Raw genomic sequence first — 25,058 nt, forward strand, 5'->3', positions numbered from 1 at the left:
ATATGTCATGTCTCTTTTTGGCTCCAGCCTGAGCGGTATTGTCCCTGCTCTGTGGCACAGCTGTGCAGCTCTTGATAATGTAGGACTCCGTAAGCATCTGTACTGTGCAATAATGAAAAACATCCATGCTGCGAAGGGAAATAGGACATTTCATAATCCGTCTGTGGCCTTGGACCTGGTCGTTGGTCCATGGAGAGAGTCTCATTAAACTTCTCATTAGTGACACACTGAGTCTCTGTAATGACTGAATGCATATACAAATCACCTCAAACATGAAAGGAGGGACAACAACAACACACCCAGACTGCGTCCGTGTGCTGCCAAGTCCTCTGGTGAGAGCATTTGTACTTGACAAATGGAACAGTATTGAACATCTGTTTACAGTCTGAGAAGACAACTTGTAGAAAAAAAGGGTCCCCCTTCACATTCTGTAACTCACCTACGAAAGCCTCAAGACATGTCACCTATTGCACAACATACACTTCCTCTCATAACTAAAATCAATGCACATTCTCGTACAATGAGCACTAAAACATCATGCTGTTTATTTCAATATAATAATTCTTAAATGGTCAATTTGGAAGGTGTTTAGTATAAAATGTTCAAACATTGACTGAACCTATCCCCAGAAGGTGTAGAAATAGCATTGATGATGTTTTGACAGAGACATCTGAGTACTTTGTTGCAGAGCTATCTACTGAAGTTATCATGCTAACCACCTAGCGCCGACCAAGCTTTTCTTGTTATAACACTTTGTACCACAAGATGGTACAGTGAGTCACTGACGCAAGTCTGCCCTCAGTTGAACATCAGAGGAAGAAGAAGTGTCTAACTTCTACTTATAATACACAGAACTACAAACACAACGATGGCTGCAACTCTTTGCAAAACAGAAGCAGAGCGGGAGTTAACAGGCTCTTCTGGAGACAGTTCTTACAGAGTAAAGGCATAAAGTTTGATGCTGAACTCGTTATGTTTCTGCTCAGTAACTGGCTATGTGGCAATGTCTCATAAATAAAGGCACATAATTAATATAACGTCAGGGGTGTTTTGACCATCGATCATACAGTTAGCCGTCTCTTGATACGTTGATGCAGTTCAGGGCAGTTAGAATGGGTGTGTGCTCGTCATCGGCCTATCTACCAACCTCAGGTAATTTTATGTAGCAGAGAAAAAACAGGCATACTGACCTTGTTTGGACAATTATAAGCAGATTTTTAGTGCAGCTAATGACACCACAAACTGTACTGAAAAATATTCTCAATCATGTTGATATATGGTTTTTCAGTGGCTGTTTTTTTGTTACTGTGATCTTCCTATAAAGAGGGAGACAGGTAGACTCTAACGTAAACTACAGGCTTAAGTGATCACCATTAATTGTCTGTCCATTACTGGGCGCAAACTTTACAATTATCACGGATATAAAAAAAAACAACGACTAAGTAACACCAGGACAAGAATATGTAAATTCTACCAAACTGCAGAAGCTACTCATGCCTAAACTGAACCAACGTAGTATAGCATTGAACTGAGAGCTGACTACCTGAATGCTACAGTGACTCATTACCGCTCCCCTAATGTAAAAATTAGTATTATAAAAAGGGATTTCATTCTTACAATGTACACTTTTAAGGGGGCAGTAATGTAGACATTACTCACTTGTCGTAATTTCAGGCTGTGTTTCAGGCTGTTTCACTGGGATGACTGGCATGGTGTCATGACTACAAGTGTAATGTGCAGAGATGCTGAGATTTTGAGGCTGAGGGCTGTATTTGAGAAGGCGTTGACATGCAGTCATGTTGTCATCATCAAACAATCACATGAAAAGGACTTGAAGTGAGTGGGTCAAGCAGCATGCTCAAATAGGTTGGACAAATTAAATTTAGCCAAATGCGCATGCCACATCCTTACTCCTACTTTTAATACTGTATGTAAACTGTCTTCTTCTTGTTAGGAAAATTCTAATAAGATATAAATGACATATAAAACACTGTTGTCTGTAATATTGCAGTTTGATTAAAAACTCCAATTCTAAAGCTGAATGTATTCCTAGTGGACAGGACATGTAAGATTGTTTTCAGCACACATCTGAAGATCAGCAGCAGCATGACAGATTGCAAAGCACACCCTGGTTCCAGCTCTGAAAAGGTGACAAACTCAGATATAAAATAAAGCCATCATACTCTGAATTGACATAAGCAGGATAAAGAGAGCTGTGTGTGTGTGTGTGTGTGTGTGTGTGTGTGTGTGTGTGTGTGTGTGTGTGTGTGTGTGTGTGTGTGTGTGTGTGTGTGTGTGTGTGTGTGTGTGTGTGTGTGTGTGCGTGTGTGTGCGTGCGTGCGTGCATGTGCGTGCGTGGTCTGCATGCCTGCTTGGCTCAGCAAATGAAACTTTGTATGAACACTCTGATCAGTGCACCCCTTGGCTCGTGTGAAGCCTGGCTATGAATATAAATGTTGCATTCATTGCTAGCTGCTCCCCACTGATGCCTCACCTGACACAAAAGCGAATCAGCTTTCTGTTTGTGTCAGCGTTTACCATGAAGCGATTCATGGCTCAAAGGAGGAAGCCTCCCTCACCCGAGCTCCTTACCTCAAGGGCATCGAGAGACTCTCTATGTTTTATGAGTTGTGGAAAAGTGAACACAAAGAACATGTGAGCTGGTCGTATAAAGAAACAAAAACAAAAATGAAGTCTAGTTATCAAAGTACAACTGTGAACATCAACAAGGTAGAACCCATGTGTCTTGTGAGGCACAATTACACCAATTTACAGTACAATTACACTGTATGTCCGCCCACACACATAGACAACACAACAAGATGGTACTACTGAAGCCATGTGCAAAGTATTGAAAAAGGTTGATTACTTATTGGCGTTTTCAGGCAATGAATAACACCATTCAACTAGCTAGTATCAGACCAATCAGGATTTATATTGATTGCCTGTGCAATCATCACCCCGCATTCACATGTAGCTCATTCCACTTCACTACTAAGCAATTATTCTATCCGGCGGCATACTTAGTCATGATATGATTGCGGTTGCTTGGAAAAAAATACTTAATTTCTTCCTGTTCACACATTTATATTTGCTGATGTGAAAAAGGCCATATGGTGTACAATCCAACAGTTTCTCTCATATTGAACACAAATGGCTGACCCTCTTGGTTTATTTCCCTGAGCCCTGGGTTGGCGTATTTGATGGATTTTGTGAGCAGAATAATTTAAATTTCATGAGATACAGAAATGATCGCAAGTAAACACAAACACAACGACATTCATTCATAAATGACTGATGAAATTGATGTTTTCCAGCAGCCTTTCTGTACTGCTCACTCAAATCTAATACCATATTAATCTCACCTCTAAGGTTAAAAGAAATCCATCTAATTATCCAGGCTGAGATAAGAATAATACCGGGGGGGGGGGGGGGAGTTGGGGGGCGCTACAGCAGTGGGAAGGTAGCAATGACATGGAGACCCCATTGCTCACACTATGCTCTCATTATCTGCTGCGACTCCAGGTCTTCAACATTAGCCAACAATAAGCACTATGCCGGACCATCTGCTCTGCCAGCACGGGTTATTTTAAGACTGAGAGAGACAGCCATGGAGAAGAAGGAAAGGAGAAAGATATTCCATGCTATTTGTGGAAATAATAAAGAGAAGAGAGGCCAAGGTGGGAGGGAGAATATGAGGAGTTGAGTGCAAAGATGGTCTAAAAATATCATATGATATGCTAAAGTAAAATTAAAACTGTACAAAGCAGTTTAAAAGTAAAACTTTAAAAAGTTTCCTTTGCGCACACTAGGGGAGACGTAATTCAATCTGGTTTAAATCGACTGCTAATTAACTGAGCTGATGATGGAAATAACAGCTAACTCCTTTTACCTTTAAAACACCTCCTGAGTCTTGTCAAACTACATGGTGTGATCAAAGATGAACTGATCTCCAAAAGTTTACAGTATTTTGCCCCTTTTAGAGGTATAATAACCCTGACTTTATGACACACCTGAGAAAGTTCCTTCCAACCTTTTTTTTTTAATATCTAAACCAGGTCTAACGGAGGTACTCCCCCAGCTCCTGTGTACTGGTTAAGTGCACCTAGTATATGTAGAGGCAGGCTAAGAATAGCGTAGATGCTTGAAAGCACTAATCAATCTGGACAACAATGTCAAAGCAATTCATCGTACACTGAACTCAGGTGTGCAAACCCTGGAAGATCCTCTGAGGAGCCTACCTGCATTTTTATATAACTCATATCTTACCTGTTTCAGTCAGGGCGACATATATCCCAGAAATAAAGCTAAATAATTCCATCAATAACAACATGCATTTGTGAAATACCCTGATGATATCTTTTAAAAAAATTATATATATTAATGCTCAAAAAAATATTTTTTTTAAATTCATTTTAATCCTTTGCAATTCATGTACAACACATTAGCCATCTCCTTGCACTGGAGAATCTTACCTTCTGTCTGATCTCCTCCTCCATTTTGACCGGAGAGCCCAGCTCAGCGACCTGTTTAACTCCGTCACTGGCAAAACCACCATATTCCCACAGCACATAGCTCTTAGAGTGGGAGGAACCAATGATGGCTGACCAATGATTGGCACGACCTGTGAACACAGACAATAAAAGATATCATTAGTTGGAGATCTCAACCAACGTAACCAAAGTTACATCTGCATCATTCAATAACAGACATTGTTTTGCCACTCACACAGTACTGGTTCTGATCCATTAGTCTGTTGATTGACAGACCTCTTTTGGTGCAACATATTCATTGACAAACAGTGATTTGTTTTAGTCTAAAATTATTTCATATTGCTGCAAACCGCCTACAGTGTATTACTCTTACTGCAGCTTAATTTTGATGCTTTCTCATAATCCTTTTCGCTCTCTATCTCTCTTGGTCAGGACAAAAGCATGTGGGCCCAGGTGACAGAAACAGCAATAGTGTAGAGCAGTATCTGTCTGTACCTGTAAGCGTGCAGGGAATGCAGCACTAGTAGTACCTACCATATAATGATCCACTGAGGTGACACAATTAACTTAGAGACAGTGGAAGCTCATTTCACTGTGGGCCCTCGCTGGCCCGACATGTCTGCCTCAACAGCCTTGGTGCCTGGTGATCTCACATTCTCTTATTATGCCCCCCGCTGTCATATTATTTCCCCTGCCAACTGTGTTACTGTGCACATGCACTGGAATGACATCAACCTGAGAGTACAATAATGATTTTACAGCTGTGGTCAACATATAATATACCATAGGCTTTAGTCCAAGTCTGCCATCCCCAGTTTGAAAGGAATAAAAGTCAGCTGCTTTCAGGAGCTCCTACAGCTGAAAGATTATTGTTGTACCACATAATGGAATCTTTTACATGAACAACCATTTGTCTGAACACTATTAAACCACCTATTAAGTCTAGGTGATGTTGTATAGATAGATTTAGCTCTTAAAGTTTTTCCTTAAATAGAGCTCTTACTCAGGAGTGTTCCAGATTCATATATTGTGAAAATGCATGTAGTTCCTCGTTGGATGATGCAGGCACACCTAATATTCTGTAGGATATGCAAATGTGTTGATCATTACAGATTTCTTGCTTTCTCAAACATTTACTGCATAACTTTTGTTTTAACATTTTTGTTTGCGTTATGATTTAGTTTAGTGTGAAATTTTTCTTGTATTTAAATCAGTTTGACTCCGTACGGACATTGCTTAGGCCCAGTACTTCAAGGTTCAATGCTTTGTCTTTTTTGCCGATATACATGTAGGCTAAATTGAAGCCATGACGGAAGGCATCCGTTCCTAGTCTTAAAATGATTACACACTTCCAACCTGACAAGCTAAACTAATTACCGTAAATTGGACTCAACCTGTCCTTGGCTGGCTAATTCCACACAATGAGCCTTATGTTGCTTACATGACCCTTTAAAGTAATTTAGGCAACATAAATTTGCTTTAAAAAACCAGGGTTAAATCACTATATTCTGACACACCCAGGGTTATTTTGCTAGGATTATGTGTGGTCTACAACAGCTGGAGTGTGTTCAAAATGTTGCAGCAATGTTTTTACTTTACCCTAAGAAATATAAGAAGCTACTTTATTCAATTATTATCTTTTCACTGGTTGCCCATTTGTTGAATAATTATATCAATTCACTGATAACTATTAGAGTTTTTATGACCAGACCTCAAAAACTCCTTTTGAACTTCTCAAGTTTGCATGAAACCCTCTTATTCTTTCAGTGTTAATCAGAATTTGGAACAACTTGCCTAAGGAACAATGTCAATATCATCTCTTAGGACCTAATCTGAATGTGTTTTCAGCAGTGAAAGATGCCATTTTTATTGGTATCAATGGATTTGTTGAATGCTTCCGTGCTCTAGATGTGCAACTTATCTTGACAAGATTATTTCAAACATATTTGTTATTTCTTTGAGTTTATACAGGTCTTTTATGAAATTTAAGGGCATTTGTTTTTCTATGCTTTTTTTTAACATGTGTGACCCTTGCAAGCACGTAGTCATTGCCAGTAATCAAACACTTTGAACTTTATTCACAGCAGCAGCACAACGATCAGTGAAAGGAGTGCTTCAACAGTTTAGAGTTTTAAAATTGTCTTTTCCCATCCATGTGGTAGTTTGGCACCAAGCACAGAATGCCTGGTTCATAGGTGGGAGAAGTTCAAACAGGTGGGAGGTTCATGCAAATCAGACTGTACAAAGCAAATTGTTGGTATTTCGGTGAAATTGGGACTCAGACTTTGCATTTGGAATAGAAAAAAAGTCAGTGGAGAAGAAAATCTGGGTAAACCTTTCAAGACTGTTGTACAGCTAATGTAGACAGAGGTAGACTGTACTTGCCAGTATCTGGCATTTGACAACAACAGTTTTGTCCCTGTATTGGGGATTTCACAAAACATACCTGTTGCCACCTGATTACCATTGTCTTATGCTAAAGATATCTGTAAATAGACCCAAACAAAATCTAGGTTTTTATCTTTGGACCAAGCAGCAAACAACAGTGAGGTCACCAATTGGTTTGTGAACGGCCATTATGAAGCCCCTAGTTCAGATATGGCCGTCACCATCTTGCTAGTTCGGAGCGGTTTGGAGCCAGAAGGGACCATATTTGAACAAGCTGGGAGGAGCAAGCGGGAGATCTGACTCAATCTGATTGGAAACCCGACTATACTACATGCCGCCCACTGATAGTAGAAACGTGACTGCACTACAGGCCTGTCAATCAAACAGACACGCCCCAAAAAACATGGCTTCTTGAGGCTTATTTCTAATTAATGACAGGATTATTTTTAGATGAGCTGCCAGAAAACGAATAAGAAGGGGTGACTTTAGCTAGAAAAAAACAAAATAACCTATAAATTTTGTTTTCATGAGACAAGTTGAATGGGAGTCTATGGAACTATGGCTTTTTGGAGCCAACCCCTGGCGGCACTTCCACCTCAGCCTCATTTTTTGTACTCAGAAGTTACATCCCCTTTTATATCCATTCTATGCTTTGGAAATGATGTCGTCCTCCACAAATGATGGAGTGTTATGGGTGTGATAACAGTCGTGTGGTAAATACATAAATACAACAATTTTTATTGCATGAGCTTGTAGTTTATTTATAGGGGACAATGGACATTAGAGATTGATGAAACATATACGTTATATGTGGTTGTTCTCATCTAGAAGGAGACCAAAGTAGGAGGATGTAGCTGTTAAGTCTAAAAACTTTGATTGAGTTTGTATAAAAGTGGATTTTGTCTACTGCAAAGCAAATATGAATTTGTTTGTGGTTGTGAATCCACAGCCTTAAGGAATCATTAAAACCAACTTTATAAGAAGACGGTGTCTGCTAGGCTAAGCAGACAAAAGATAAATGGCAGCTTATATAGAGGATATGTTATTTGACTTCAATACATTGTCTGCCTTGCTATACTGGGGTATTATTAGGTCAATAAAGGAATGCTTAAATCTCTCTCTCTCTTATTTTTGTACTCCATTTCTCTCTCTCTTTCTCTTTTTCACACTAATCCCTTCAAAGGTCTTTGTTGACAACCAGGCCATTGTCTACCTCAGTATATGAACAGTGTCCAAGCGAGCTGCCATGGCTTGGGCTCAACAGTCATGCATTGCTGCATGACTTGCAATGGGGGCAAATGGGAGAAAGAAAATAGAACTGTCAAGGTTATAACACCAGCAGTAAAAAAAAAAAACTATTGTTGGCCTGTTTTACTTTGATATTTGGTCTCAGAATATGTGTCCCCACAGTGGTCTAAGGCTCCTGCTCTTAAAGGACATATGTTAAAAATAGAAGGATGACATGTTACACAATGGCAGATCTCAGGTAGCACAACATTTCTTAGTACTGAGCATGAAAAATAGGGAAAATGAGAGCAAGAAAAGTAAGGAAAGAAGGACAGACTATGTCATGATTTTGCTCTATTGTAGTTAGAGAATAATATTGTCCGGTGCAGTATGTGCAGTGTTATAATAACTAGTTGCCGAGGAAATGACTTTGTGCAAGGAAAAATCAATCTGTAGCATCTCAAGAGGGCAGATGAAACAGAACCCACAAGGCTTGCCCTATCGTCTTTTGGGTTGATCTATCTGCCAGGTGTGTGTGTGTGTGTGTGTGTGTGTGTGTGTGTGTGTGTGTGTGTGTGTGTGTGTGTGTGTGTGTGTGTGTGTGTGTGTGTGTGTGTGTGTGTGTGTGTGTGTGTGTGTGTGTGTGTGTGTGTGTGTGTGTGTGTGTGTGTGTGTTTGCGTATATGTGTGTGAGAGTGAGTCACATATCAGCTACTCCCTCCATAAAACAGTGAATTAGGGCCCCTTTCAATCTCAGGGTTTATCTTATTCCACTCTAATCAGTATATTGATCTGACTGGCAAGAGCCTGATTTTGACAAGAGAGGCAGTGTAATCCTTAAGTCCATTCACATCCTGATAGTGTGGCTCAAGGTTATATGCACATCACACCCAACCATTGTACCACAGCTCACCACCCACATCACTGCTGAGAGCCATGTGCAAGGGCTAAACTATCCACATCCTAGAGTTTTTGTGGCAATCAAGATTTACAGACAGAGCAGTCAGTATTCTATATTTAGTTCCGGTCGATAACGGAAAGTAGAATGGTAGTCTTTAGAAACTACAAGTTCAGCTACACAGGAAATTAGCAAGATCAATTCACTATTGGTTTAACCCTTCAAACCCGATGGACACAAACTGGATCCCATTTCTTCTTGGCTGAATTGCCCAGTGAATCGTCATCACAGAGATTCAGCAGATATCCTGTGAAACTGCACGACTTGAGCTTTCCAAAAATGCATTGCAGAGAAAATCGACTTTAAGGTTGCAACAAATTGAATCGCTCTTACACTTTGCATTTAGCTCTCTGTAAATCTCTCCTCTTTATTAAATAATTTCCATAGTCCCGATCGCTTCATAACGTACTGTGTATCAAAATAAATAGCATAACCTACCTTTTCTGGTGATACCTGTTGTTTCTCTGTATGACAAAGCTTTTTTTAGCTAAACCGGTTTTGAAATCACAGCTGACCTCTGTATTGTCTGCAACCTAGGACTGACATTACATCCCATTTTGTATGAAAAAAGATAACAAGTTCTTAATGGGCTTACTCAACAACCAAGTTATTAACACTTATGTTATGTCATGGGTGTATGCATGCCCTGAATGTGAGTCCCTGGTTTGGGCCCCTGGCCATCCACAGTCCTTCATGACATTTATCTTCCATCAGGCATCAAGCACGTATTTTAAGTATTATCAAATGATGAAAGATTTTGGATTGCCTAGACTATCCTGAAAAAAAATGAGATATATATAAATGGTTCACCCCAACAATGACCAAGATATGAGCTTAAAAGTGAAGGTAGTACAAATTCCCTGAAAATAGCCAAGGGTTCATAGGGTTAAGTATTTTCATGGCAATTCCTGACAGCAAAAACCTTATCCAAGAAATGTGTTACGTGTATGACAGAGCTGAGATGACCTGAAAGACAAGAAGAGCAGTTGTACTTACGGGGATAGTCTTTAGGATGAATCTTCTCTGACCAGTTCCCATAGAAGGTGACTCTGTATTTTGCCGTTCCACAGGCACAACAGTTGAGCAGAGGTTTATCTGTTGTATCTCCATACAGGGATTCTGTAAGGAAATGTGGAGAGAGGAGGGGGGGGAAAGAGCAAGAGAGAGAAAAACAGAAGACCATGAGATACGCACAAAGAAATTGCTCATTAGTATAAGGAGAAGATGTGAGGGGTGCCCATCATACAGGAGATGGGTGGTTAAGAAAGTGGGGAGCCAAGAGGAAGGGCATGAGAGAAAGGGAAGATGTGCAGCATGATTCTTTTGATCTGTTGCTCAGTGTGGCATCCAATGTCATGCACAGCCAGGGGGTCATCCTCATTTACAATTATTCACATTCCAGAGCATAAGAGCAGAGAGGAAAGTCCCTGTATCAGAATCAAGAATGGAAAAAAATAGAGTAAAGGATGAGATGAAAAAGAGAGCATCAGCAGGGAGAAAAATACAGTACCAGCAGGGGGATTGAAGGAACAGGAAATTCATAAATTAGTTATTCCATGCCAATAAAAGGAGCCTACCTTTCTCACACATTCGCTTGGTGAGTGAGCCTTCATCTTGGAAATAGATTATCCTCTTCTGCACGATGCTAGCCCTACACAGCGAGACGAGAGCAGAGGGAGGCTGTGAGGAGCAAAGTTTATTGGGGTCAGCATCAATTGGAAATGTAGGCATAAGGGGCAAACGTGAGCGTGAATGGCAAGAAAAGAGTGCATATCATGAAAAACCGATGGGAAAGCGTTGACAGCTTAAAAAGAAAGTGAGAGAAGACAAGAGACAAATGTGGTAATCATGGTTTTTAGGATGATAAGACTCTGAGTAGTGGATTGTGGCAGATTTAACAGGTGCAAAGTTATTTATAATCATCTTGCGTTTCTCAGTATACTCCTAAAAGCAGGAATGAGAGCCCACAGGGATATTTCTAAATCAGGGTGTCTTCCAGAAGGAGGCATTGAATGCCTCACACAAAGACCACAAAAAGCATGCATCAGCATTAAGATATAGACGTTCACAGAATTGACAGGTTGAAAAGCTGAAGGAAAAACTGAGAGAAATACTGCAACTAAAAGAGTAATTTTCGCATTGAATAAGGGTCCTAAGGCAATGCCTAGACACACTATACTGTATAGTAGGCTATGCTTTCTGTTGATGCAGACTGATTGACAGGCCAACAGTAATGCTATCCAGATATGAGGCCGAGTGAAGATGAGGGTCTCTAGATTGAGCTGTCTCTGAGGCTTGTTCCACTGGGTGGTGGGAAACACAGGTCTGAGAGGGGCCTTAACATGTAAATCAGCCACACACAAACCTTTTCAGAGGGCAGCAGACTTAAGAAAACAACAACAGAAAACAAGCCTCCAGGGGCCTAACTTCCCAACAAACAACAGTCTTTTACACCAGCAATGGCTGCAGGAAGGTTTCCATGGTAATAAATAAACCCTAACAAGGAAGAGCTGGGTGGAGGTGCCGGGGTAATGTCTGATCCAGGAGGGCTCCATCCAGCTGGACAGTTTGGATGCTATTTATTCTAGAGTAAGAGTTGAGCTGTGCCGTGTTCTGTTGGGCTCAGCTGATATCTTTCTGTGAGGTTTGCTCATGCAAGTCAGATTCACTTAAGTCTCTTAAGAGCACAGATGTGTCATATTTTGTTAATAGCATGATAAACTCCCCTAAATCGTCATGTTAGGCTGCCTGTTGTGCTCACAAAAATGTGACGAAAGAAGAAAAATTCAAAACCCCCGATCTTTAACTACAGCTGTCAGTCACATTTTTGAAAGCGACAAATTCTCCTCAATCACTTTTTCGTGGCAGAGATTTTGCGGTTTTTGCACAAGAGCCATTATGAATATTGATCGATTGGTGTGAGGACAGGCATTTCTACAGTCCACATCATCACAGTGAATAAGGGCGCTCTATACCTACTAACGTAACACTGCCTTTTCTTTTAGTATTTCTGAGCTTCACTCACCTTTTAAATGTAAGATGAGTGTGTGGAAAGAAAGACAAATAATAAAAAGATTACTTCTGTATAAAATGGAAGAAACAAGAGGTAATTATTGCAAAACTTCCATTTCAAACAGAGATGTTGAAGACAGGTCATGTTCCGCACACTGGGTGGAAGAACATGATGGACGTGTAGAGAGGCATGTCTGGCTGTGAACAACTATAAATTGTACTGGGTCTCATACACATAACTGTATCCTGATCACACTCTCTTATCCTCATCACCATACACTTCATCATCCTCTGCTACTTAAATTACTCTCATTATTCTATTCCATGAACACTGAGAGTGATCATATACTGTACGTGACTACGAGAATACCGGAGTGTGTCAAACAGAATAATATGCATCTGAGACAATTACAGTTTGTGTGATTCATAGAGTGTAAGCCAGTTTGAATGACAAACAAAATAATGTTACAATTATATTTTCTGATGGGCTCGAAGCTTTTTACTTCTTCAAGAAGAAAAGAAGGTGAATAATCTGAAAACTCTTCCCATTATTGAAACAAGATGTGTTGAATTTTAAGTTGTCCTTCAGTTAAATGCTGTTTTTCCCCATTTTATCACCACTGAGCGGATTCAGGCTTTGATTTGAAAATGCTGTTAACCGCAAAAAACCTTTCAGTTCAATCAAAATACCTTTTAAATGAAGACCTTTAGACATGCTACTATTCTCCACCACGTGCAATGTTATTCCTACTCAAAGACAATCATTCTCTCACATGCCATCATATTCTTTCACACATAATCATACACCATCTGTATACCAATTCTCTCTCACATGCATTATAGTAATTCATGCACAAAACTCTTATCATTTCTCATCTCTCTCATCGCAAGTCTCATGCTTAAGAATATCTTTTGTTCCTCATACGCACCACTATTCTGTCTGACATGCACTAATATGGGGCATATATTAGTGCATATATAATACTCTGACTTATGTTCAAAATGGCCTCTTATAACGTGGATGAAATGATTCAAGGTAAGTGACACCACCAGCTTCATCTCTAATTGTTCACGCTTTAATTCAATCTCACCCCAATTTCGCATATCTCCCTTAGAGAGAGGAGCACACTCTACCTCACTGCTTGCCCACTTTCCTGGGCAGGCCAGACAATCAGGGAGAGTAATGCTTATTTAACATCCAATTTAAATTCTATCTCACTTTGCTGGATCCACACCACCGCCGATCCCAATCACCCCAAAAGTGCCCTGATTTAAATGTGTGTGAGAGCGTGTGTGTTTCAGAGTGTGTGTCTGTGAGTATATGTATGAGTGCGAGCTTAGCAAACAGAAAGAGAGTGAGAATGAGAGAAAAAGCAAAGGAAAAAGCGCAAGGCAGATTTTGTCTTCCTATGCGTGAAAGAAGGAAATAAATTCTCATTTTGTTGTATCTGCTCCTGCTACAACCAGAGATGAAATAATTTTCATTTTCTTCTCTCTGCTCCCACAACAACTAGAGATAAAATTAATTAATTTTGTTCCATCTGCTCAAATACAAACAAAGCTTACAGAAAAAGAAAAACTCAGGAGACAATACATAAATCCACTGCACAACAGTGAATCTATTTACATTTCCCTTCTGCTTAACTATATCGTCCTGAAGGCCTCCTTGATCTGGGTTGTCACTGTGTTGATGGAGATAAACAGGTTCTGACAGCTGTATGCGTTTGCGACATTCATGTGATCACTGATGCAATCAGAGAGACCATCAGAACGCATCACTCGACCCTCCATATTGCATGACAGAGGGAAATGACAAATAAATTGATTCCCACCTACAAATGGAAAGATACAAGATAGTGGCAACTTCAATGGTGGCTGTAGTATATAGATTATATTCTGACGTGAGTTACTCAGGCTCTGTGGAACAACCGGGATGTAATCAACCACAGAAATTGAGCTGTGATAATACCTCGTGACAATTGTTGTAATTTTTGTCGATGGACAATTGAAGCCAACTCTTTTCACTGCAGTAAGACATAATGCTAAACATTTCATTCAGAATGTTTGTTGGAAGGATGAGGGACGTTTAACAGTTGGATCCAATATTGTGTGAAGAAGAGTCTGGATAAAAATCAGGGGACCAGAGATAGGGAGATTTACAATGACAAGTTTTACATTTAGAGAGCATTTACCAGTATCTCATCTTTTACTCTCAATCAAGGTATAATTTAAAAAATATCCCTATTCAAACAGGTAATAACTAGTACCAAGCTGAAGAACAACTATTCCATTGATTTCTTCAGGTTGATTTTTTTTTTTTAGTGTGCTGCGTACTACATTTCAAATCTGGTTTCAGCTGAAAAATGACCTTTATTTATCAAGCTTAGAGGTAAGCAAATCTTTAATGAAATGTTTATCTCTCCTTCCTTTGTTTAATTAGCAAAGAGCAAAATAGTCATGTAGCAACTTCATATTTTTAGCACTGACGCCACTTTTGCCAGTGTGACCACAGTCACTGGCAGCAATTATGTGTAGCTCATAAGCCAAATATTGTGTTCTATGCAAGCTGGTGCCTGTACTGACCAAAGATCCTCGGTAAGTGAGAAGACATGTCCTTCTGTAAGACCACTGCACAACTGCAAGTAGACTATGTGTTTTTGCAGTTCAGCAAATCCAACACGGTGGCAACTAATCTACTGAGAAATGATGTGGCTAAATGCATCACATCAAAGGAAAATCTTTTAAATCTCTGCATATCCATACATTTAAAAAAAAATATTTTAGCAGTGCAGAGGTCACTTCCCCAACACCCTGTAAAACTTCATAGTACAGAATATATGTTCAAAAAGACCAGAGTAAGATACCAGCAACAGGGGCACAGTGAAAGACAATGTTGGTGTGATTTAATTCTGTGTATAAGAAAGCTGAAAATAGATGGTAAGACTTTCAAAGTTTGTGCTCTGAGTTCAGTAGGTTGAATGAGCATCTTTCCCTGACCCTATCATCAGGGACCAACCTTTAACAAACCCAAACCACTACGCTCAGTCTTTCCATCTGAAAGACAGCTACTGCCCGTCAATTATACTGTAACAAACCACTTATAAGGAGCAAGTCTGCTGGGACAACATGTGAGTCACAGGAGCTTCGTAACAGAAACACACATACACACACTTGTAATTTCATGACCAGATTTTTTTTTTCTTTCTGAATAACTGATATTTTTCAGGCAGACACACTGACAGACGGAGACAGAACACTTCTGGGATATGAAGTGTAATTTGTCCTCTCTATGGTAGCAATGAAATTGTCTTCTCTAAACTCACATTTTTATGTTGGTTCCTCGTGTGCCCATTAGTTGATCATACAGCATCTGTCTGTTCATGTATCAGTGTTCGTGATATACTAGTGTTGCCAGTGAACAAGAATGTGTCTCCCACCAACAGTTTTCACGTAAAAAGCCCTGCACTCTTCAGTTAGTTACAGGAGTTGTACTTTTTTTTTTTTTCAATCAATAAGACTTCATTAAGACTTTTGTTGCCTTGTAACACGGAGACATACAAAATCATCATCATCATCATCATCACAACTGCCTCGCAGGTAGGGTGAAGAGCACAGACAAGAACCCACTCACTGCCAGCCTGTAATTATGATTTTTCACAGGCATCTCTTTTGAACTGTGAGTTTCTCACTCTCTCCGTCCCCCATTGTCTGTGCGTTGGTGTTACAGCCACACTTTCACTGCACTTTCAAGTCTTTCTAGGTTGTGCGCTGTCACCCTTTCAACTTTTTCCCTATCCATGTGCTTTACTGAACACAATTCTATCATCATCCCACTTGTCTCTGAGAAGAGCACATGTATCATACGACATGACCTGCTGTGAGAAAAATATGATCACATTACATAGTGAGGACAGAAACAAAGAGAAGAGGGATAAAAAAAAAAAAAAAGAGAAGGAAGGAGAGGGAAAAAACAGGAAAGCTCAGAGGTTACTGAGAGGGCAGGTCATGAAGAAGAGAACAAGGAAAATGAAAAAAAAACAGACACAGGAAAGGGTAACTCATCACACTGTAGCAGTCACATAAGACCACGCATTACTAAGAAATTAAACATTTTTACCATCTCTTTGTACATAACAACCACAGAGAAGTACACCACGCACTACAGAAACAGACTGAGCACATAAACAGTTAAATAATGCATTGATCAGAAGACCTTGGGAGTCACAGTCCCTTAGTTTCTTTTCACCTCCTGTACTCTCATTATTCCCCTGCAGTACAGTGCAGAATTAATAAACGGATTTCTGTCATGATCTGTCTTCAGCCTAACATGACTACCCTGCTGTGTCCACGCAAGCCCAGAGGACTTACAACAGCAAAATTGATTGGTGTCAATCAGCCGTATTATTAATAAAGATAATGAATATTTTATGAAGCCCAATGACAATTAATATTTTATAAAGCATTTAGTATTTCATTGTGTGTAGCTTCAGGCAAAGGGTATAATATAGTTCCTGACCATGTAGACTTGATGCAGGTGGCACAGATCACATTACCACAGAGATATAACAGGACATAACAACACTTGATTAAAATGGATCATGAACTGATATTAGCAAACCACAGTTAAAATTAATTTCATGAAAAAGCTGAAAACTAAATGCTTTATATTACGCTCAACCTCTCCATCAAATCAAAACTAGCTAGTACCACTGATTTTTTTAAGTTCTAAAATATCAGCATAAATTACAAAGAATATGCAGATACTTCATAAACCATCTTCATAAAAGGTTTTTAGTGTCTATCAAGAAAAAAATTTGCTCTGAACTTGGTAAAAAATTAAGTCTAGATTCATAAAATGTGGACCTAAAATTCAGATAGGACTGTCCGCAACTGAAAATTGAGTGTCAGAACATAGTTATGATGCATCAGTGCAACTACACTACAACTACAGACAAAGCACAATAGGCAAAGACAGTTATACACATCCCTCAATTGCAGGTAGCTTACTGTATCACCCATGTTTTGGATGGAAATTATTGTCCTGCCAGAGATAAACTGTATAAAAACTGAAAAACCAAAAAGGATAGCTTCCCTCAATCTCAGACCACTGACATTGCGAGAATCTGTTTGGACTAGATTATAATCAATCCTTCGCACGGCTGACAAAATGCTTTGGATGTTTTCTACATCATAACATTTATTTTAAGATTAATAAATAACACTTTTAGTGTTTCACAAGTCCACACACCAGAAAAAAAAGAAGCTATTTACTAATTTATAAAAGTGTCTGGTATCAGAAGACCATTCACATTACCGAAATGACAAGAAGACGGTAAAGGTAGAAAGGGAGAAAAGGCTCAAAATAATCCAACAAAAAAACTAAAAATTTCAATCATTTATTTAAAACTAAACATATATTTGTATCAGATAATCTTCCATAGGGTATCTGTAAGTCTTTCAGCAGAGGTCTTGCCTCAGCATCCTTTGCTGTATACATACTTGAGAAGAATACAGCCGGAACCACTAGGGGGCGGAGTCCAGAACACTTGGATACTGGTTCGCCTGCGAGGGGTGCTCTCTGTCACAGCAGGGGGACAGTTGGTCATAAACTGTGTTTCCTCCTCATCAATTATCTGTAAAGCAAGCACAAACAGATACACAAAGAGATTAGTGATGAACATTAAAGCCATCAGATGAGACATGCCTCCAAAGTACTTGAAACATCCGCATATGATTTTGTTCATTCGATGTTGGGTCGCTTCAAATTCATTTCCTCTCTTATTGTCAGCTCAAGTGCTTATAAACATAATAAGCCACTGAAACTGAGGTTAGTTGCACCTTTTCAGGAAACATCAGTGGATCGGATAGAAATAAATCATGTAGCTCTTAAAGCATTTGTGGTTATCTGCTGTTTGAAGCGTAACGTATGTCGGTACAACAAACATTTCTGACGTTTGCAGCTTTGCATTGCACTGAACAAAATTATGAAGAAGCATTTGTTCAAACATCAGTGAATGGGTGCAACTATGATGTTAAAGAAATGGGTGTCATTCTGGGCTTCAGTAGCCCTTTCATTAGCTACAAAATAAATCTGATGTGTAGTATAATGTCTAATGGGATCGAAGAGAAGAACAAAAACTTTTCTTTTGCTAAATGCTAAAGCATTAGTTTATAAGATTTTGTTGTTGTTGTGCAAGCTTTACTTTTTCCTGTGATATACTGGATACTTTTATGTTTTCTTGTTTGGTTAAAATAAAACAATCTTAGTAGTTTAGAGGGAAGTCAGTCTTTGGTATATCTGCTCACAACTCATAGAAGTATGTATATAGTTGACAGAGTCACAAACAGACATTGCTTGATTCGAAGAGGTCAAAAGGGAAAAAGGTTGTGAAGAACTGTGTCAGAGTGAGAAAAATAGAATAACTGAAGGCAATATTTCCATTGTTTGAGTCCTTGTGAACATCTGTCATTGTCATTGTCATTGTGTTGAAGATACACACAAAAGCATCTTCGGACCTCACAGCACAGTTCAATAAAGATGGTTGAGGCATTTGAAACCAACAACAAAGTGATTAATTCAGTGTAGTGACTGGGTGACACATTGCACTGTTCTGTCCCTTTCTTTATTGAATGTCAGCCCAGTGAACTTAAGATGTCATTCACGTTGAGCTGAAAGGTATCTGTCTAGAAACTTGGCCAATCCAATCAGAACACACTCCGCCTTTAGCAATCAAAATATATTTCTACTTATTTCACTCACTTTGGGAAAGGCTTCAGTGACCAACTAAGCTCCAGTGACACTATGTGTGTCCATTGAGCCATTTTCAGAGCTCCATTTGTCATAATATCATGGTCAATTGACCCTTACCTACTCATTCTAGACAGGTTTCTTTCCATGCCCCCATCCGCCACTAACAGATGCCGTTTCATTGCAGCCTCCGAGGTTGGTCACAAACATAGACTTCTGGGCTTCTGGGTCTGAAAAGTGAGGCAAATGAGGAAGTGCAAAAAAGTGCAATACCACCGAGGGCCGCTAGGCACTGGATCCAAAAAGGCTCTGGCTCCACAGACAGACGCAGACAAAGTCAATATATTTTTTCCACAAGTCATAATGGTATCATTTGATAAAGTTCCTCCTTCTTATTCGTTTTCTGATGGTCCATCGGAAAATGATCCCATCATTAATTACATGGTAAGCCTCAAGAAGCAGTGTTTTTGGGGGCATGTCTGTTTGATTGACAGGCCCGTTGTGCAGTCAGATTTCCGCTGTGGGTTCCCAATCAGATCGAGTCACATCCAGCGCTCGCTCCTTCCTAGTTTGTCCAAATACGGTCACTTCTGGTTCCAAAATAGCAAGATGGTGCTAGCCAACATACCGAACTCGAGGCTTCAGAACAACAGTTCACAAACCAAATGGTGATGTCATGGTTGGTTTGCCGCTTGGTCACAGTGAGGCAATTCCCATAGTTATGTGAAGTTAGAGAAAGACACAACATCAGCTGTAACATTTACACTAGCTGATATAGTCTCACTTTCATCAGGACTTATCAGAAAGCCCAATTGTACAATATAATTCCTTTGAACATATCGATGCTCGATAAGAAAGTGAATTTCTACATGCCCACTCATCCATGAAAAACAATTCCCAGAGCTTGCATAGGTCAAACTGACGAGTCCAAATGCTTGCTGCCCTCGCTACTCAGTTGCACACCTGAGATACTAAGCATCTCATTGATTTTAACTGGACAGAAAATTAGTTGAGTGGGCTGCATGAGGGAGCACAGCCAGTGAACTAATATTAACTGCCCAGAGACCAAGGATCTGTCTGATAGGAAGTGACATCAGGGCAGTAAAGACGGGGAACTTTCTCACTCCATAAAGCTGTCAGCAGAGAATTTCCTTTGTCATGCCATGTTATGAATGAGTTCCCTTTGAAAGTGTGTGTGTGTGTGTGTGTGTGTGTGTGTGTGTGTGTGTGTGTGTGTGTGTGTGTGTGTGTGTGTGTGTGTGTGTGTGTGTGTGTGTGTGTGTGTGTGTGTGTGTGTGTGTGTGTGTGTGTGTGTGTGTGTTTTAGACCCAGTCAGAGAGTGAGAAGGGGAGCCTGGGAGCTGTGTGTGTGTGTGTGTGTGTGTGTGTGTGTGTGTGTGTGTGTGTGTGTGTGTGTGTGTGTGTGTGTGTGTGTGTGTGTGTGTGTGTGTGTGTGTGTGTGTGTGTGTGTGTGTGTGTGTGTGTGTGCATGCAGATCATGTGTATGCAAGCTAATCTTGTTCTGATGGATTCCCCCCCCCCCCACACACACACACACACACACTCTCCATGTTCCCATGGTTTCTAACAGGCATCCTGGGCTGGCCTGACTGGACTACAACACATGTTGAAACCAGTGAAGCCTCATGGGAATGCATTCAACACCATCTGGAAATAGAAGCAACTAATTTGCTGCAAAAGGACTTACGATTTTCTTCTTCTAATCCCTAGTTTTCAAATTTTCTACCACAGACCATCAATGACAGCTGGGGAAATAGAAAAAATGTGACAAGACTGACGACTTGAGTTGTGTATTTGGATTTATGCAAGCAGTTCTGCATCAGAGTAAGTGCTTGGCTCTACACAGACCCAAACAACAACATTCAACACCAATCTAAAATAACACAGACTTAAAAAAAAAAAAAAAGTGACTGCAAATGGCACAATTTCCACAGAAGTTAAATTTCAAAATATTTTTGATGATTTACTATCAGATCATCCTGATGTCTTCCCCACTAGTACAGCCAAACTGCCACATCACAATTTTCCTTTCCTTGTCCTATTATCACACCCTGCTGGGAAGTAATGTCTCATCAGACATAGCCAGCATACCCCGCTGGTTTACAGTCTTGCCAAAAAGACACACATACACACACACAGTGGCAGCTGACCTCCCCAGAACGCTCAATAAAAGTGCTTCTCATCAAGTCAGGAGCTGTCCTGAGATGGGGCACACCATCAGATTTCAAATGAGCTGTATGTTAAATAAAGTCTGATGTCTTCTGTTGCTGCGTCTTTTGTCTTTCTTTTCCTTCAATGCCTGGATGCCGATCCACCCTGAGGTCTTTCAGAATGGAGGAATAGTGTGTGTGTGTGTGTGTGTGTGTGTGTGTGTGTGTGTGTGTGTGTGTGTGTGTGTGTGTGTGTGTGTGTGTGTGTGTGTGTGTGTGTGTGTGTGTGTGTGTGTGTGTGTGTGTGTGGCTGTGTGTGTGCTTTTTTGACACAAGAGACATAAAACATGACAGACTAACTGAGCAGGTGAGGATAGAGCGATATCTCTTTGCACAGCAGTTTACTTTTACTGCTCCGTCCCACATTGCTTGCAATGAGAAACTTAAACTTCCGAAAACCTGGCAGGAGTCCAATCAAAGGCTGACGTCAGGAATGACATATCCATATCTTTGCACTTTTGATGCCAACATCTAAAAGACTATGGTCACATATCTGTCTATTTCATCTACCAGTCTCTGGGCACTCCACACCCATCCATTCCATGTGTGGACCAATGTGACTGAATGTGATTTAAGTGATGTATTGTTTCCCCTCTTTAACTCGTGACGTTTAGCTCCCTGTCAAACCACACCACCCTCTGCCATATGGCTGAGGAGCATGCTCAAGGGTGGCATTAAATAACAACAGCATGAAATCAATTGCACAGACCAATAAAAATAGAAAAAAAAAAATGGCCGATGTTAACACTGACTAATGAGATGTGAGGTACACACAATACAAAAATAAAATGGTCCTGTTCTTTATGTCCGCTCATATTCATGGTTCAGGTTCAGAGTAGGTGTCACAGCATGGCGGTGACAGTGTCCGGAGCAGCCCGATGACTCTTCTGCAAACCTCCTTATGAATGTACATACAGGCTCTGTAAAATAATAGGGTTTTATATGGGAAGCAACTGAAACCGACACGTTCACAAGAGTGTGAGAAAGAGAACTGAAACCATGCTGTTAAACCTAGTTAACGGCTTCTTTACAGCGTCTACTCTAGGAAAGCATGTGTAGAGTCTATATGTAAGTCTTTTATTTTCTTATTATATATGGTATAGTGGCTCTGCTGTTGTTAACTACACTGCAGTATTTCTCTCACACTTTTGTAGTGATAAAGCTGAAACCAGTTCCTCAGTTGCTTTTGTTTTTTTTCATCCTTGAAAACAGGACGTCATCTTGTGCACTGTATAAGCACTATGAATTTATTGAAACTGCCACCATGACGCTGATAAAAATAAACTTTTATTGGCAAGACATAATAAACTCAAAACGCAACAACAGCAATCAGTACAGAGTGATGAATTTAAAGGATATAAATGTAGCTCAGGTTTTCAAATTTTTCTCCTGTAGTTCTACTCTGGGAATGTCTTATATACTGGTATGACATTAGATTAAAATGCATACAGAGCATTATATGTATAAGACTTGGAATAAAAATAAAACCATCTATCATTTTATCTCTCTAAATCACGCACGTGCACAAATTTGGCACCAACCAGTCTTTTCCACTCGATTCCTGACACTGCATTATAATTACAAAGACCTCACATATTTGGTCATTATAACATGTGCGTAGCAGCAGCAGTTTCCTTGCCTTCTCTTTATTCCTTTCGCACTCTTGGCCCTTCTCGGTTCCCTCCCTCCCCCCTACAGTACTCCAGCTGGACCTGCCTGTATAAAATGCTAATTAGCCTCTCAACTACTCCAGTCGTACACTTCCTACATACATGGACTGTGTGCGTGTTTGTGAATTAGTGACTTCTTAATCTCTACTACACACACGCATTTCAACGGCCTACCAAAGCACACTTGCGTTGAGCTCGGGTTCTTTTCATATGTTGTACGAAGCCTATTAGCCGAGGTGAGGTGAGAATAATCACACTTTGACATGTGAAGATGGGAAGGCTGTGCAAAGAGGACCTTCTCTCTCTTTGCACACGTCATGCACAGTGCTTGTATTGGAGTCCAGAGGAAGGATAGTATTGATATTACAGTTGTGGTTATCTGTGCTGGCTAGTCTTTTTTGGGGGGCTGTTGAGTCTTAAAATAAAATCTATTGTATCACTGATATGAAAGATAGACATTAAATATCACGGTTTAACCACAGATGGAGCGGAGCGGGAGGAGTCATGGGTAATTAATTACTATGTACATTAACAGTACTCTGAAGACTGAGGGGGGGGGGGATTTTTTTTTTTTTTTCTAACTAATTTCTTTAGGCGCTACCTTACCTGGAAATGTCCAGCGTAATCCTCATCCTTATCTCCTTCTGCGCCCTGCTTCACGGCAATAAGGGTAAACCCTCTAAAGTAGGAGGGGCTGGATGCAATCAAAGACACTAGATGGAAGTAAACAAGAATGACAACAAGCATCACTTGACAGAGAAAAATCTGAACTACAATCCTAATTCTCAACATAAAATTAAAGCGGCTTTAATCAACCTGCCTGAGTAGTGGTACATTTAGAAATAACTCTGTGGGTTGAAATCTGGTAGATAAAAGATAATATATTCTAATATAACTGTGGTCTGCAGACTGTCAGTCTCAGCCTGGCAATAAATCCATAAGATGTTTAAGATGTTTGAGCATTTTGCTTTCAGGCTGAACATAAAAGAAGGTTCTTTCTTCGAGGGACATTTTACAACTTGATAGTCAGCTTCTTCAGGTATGATTTTAGACTTCGAAATAACTGCATTGGTATTTGTAACATATAGAACTATTTAGAGCTAAAGCAGACATAAATGATCTATGTGCAGTCTAACATACAGTACTGTCCGGACCAGAAGGGCATGAGCCTTGAAAATCACATGGCAGATGGCACATGCACATTGACTGCACCCAATAACAAAAAAACAAAACAACAACAAGGACTGGCTTTTAATAAATCTGTTAAGACCATGAAAGACCATGCCAAAAGCATGCATTCATTCACAGAGGGATTTAGCTTCATATAAAAATAAGCTTTTAAAAAATGTATCCTAAAAGACTACAATTAATTACTATTACAACTATTACTATTCACTTATGGGTTTTCACAATTGATTAAAAGTAAAGTGCTGTGATCCATAAATAGCTGAAATACATATTTTCTATTGTTAAGCAGGATCATCTCTTTACACACCCAATATAGTTTACTTTTAGGGCCCACACACTTGCAACCTATCAAAAGTACATTGTGTAGGAACTTATTTTAAGTTTGCATAGCCTACTGACTCAACGAGAACCAACGTGTCGCGCGTAACTCGCAGAAAACCACCAACCTCTGTATGTGCTCCCTGGATGATAGCTCTCCGGGTCTCCTTCGACGCGGAGGCGAAACTCGTTGTTGCCCTCCTTCCGATTGCTCTGCGCTCGTAATATCCGACTGCAATACCCGTCCGACTTCCCTGCTCTCTCAGATGGCTCCTCGGTGGATGCAAACATATTGCACGCCGCGGTGGAGATGAAGCAGAGCAGGAGTATAACGCGCGGATGTAGTCCGGTTGCTGTCATCATGTACATTCCTGACAGCCAAGTTGATGTGCGGAGATGAAAGAAATCGTGTCAGAAGGAAAGGAAACGCTTTGTTTCACCTCCTGTTTCTTTACTAAATGAGAACCCAACTTGCCAACTGCTAAAGTAGACTTCTGCTCTGCTAAGAGGGCAGATCCATCCTGGTGTGAATGAGAGAGAGAGAGAGAGAGAGAGAGAGAGAGAGAGAGAGAGAGAGAGAGAGACCGACTGGGATGTGCCGTGCGCTCGCTCTACGAGAACAGCACACTGCGTGCAGCTGGTTAGACTGAGCAGGATAACAGGGGCCCGGGGAAATAGCCAAGGGAGGAATGGGCGTTGTGTAGCTGTCTCCAGGTTCCACAGCTGCTTACAATGAATGAATACCAACCAACAGAAGAATACAGACAACCATTAGTGTTCAGGGGAGGCAGCACGTTTGACATACTTGGACTGAACTCTAAATGCG

General features: G+C 40.2%; 1 protein-coding gene across 1 annotated transcript in view; it reads right to left on the reverse strand.

The window, feature by feature from the left end:
• Positions 1-24,817, reverse strand: part of spon1a (spondin 1a) — a 71,471-nt gene extending 46,654 nt beyond the window's left edge. The window contains exons 1-6 of the mRNA XM_069693637.1: positions 24,361-24,817; positions 23,333-23,439; positions 17,578-17,711; positions 10,644-10,717; positions 10,063-10,185; positions 4,476-4,624 (exon numbers count right to left, since the gene is read on the reverse strand). Of these exons, the coding sequence (XP_069549738.1) occupies positions 4,476-4,624; positions 10,063-10,185; positions 10,644-10,717; positions 17,578-17,711; positions 23,333-23,439; positions 24,361-24,601 (828 nt within the window). The 5' untranslated portion in view covers positions 24,602-24,817. The remainder of the gene's footprint in view (positions 1-4,475; positions 4,625-10,062; positions 10,186-10,643; positions 10,718-17,577; positions 17,712-23,332; positions 23,440-24,360) is intronic.
• Between the last annotated feature and the right edge of the window lie 241 nt (positions 24,818-25,058).

This window comes from Brachyistius frenatus, unplaced genomic scaffold (genome assembly GCF_029030835.1).
Source record: "Brachyistius frenatus isolate BFR_SWC_R1_liver_20210118 unplaced genomic scaffold, ASM2903083v1 Contig_15, whole genome shotgun sequence".
Taxonomy (NCBI): domain Eukaryota; kingdom Metazoa; phylum Chordata; class Actinopteri; family Embiotocidae; genus Brachyistius; species Brachyistius frenatus.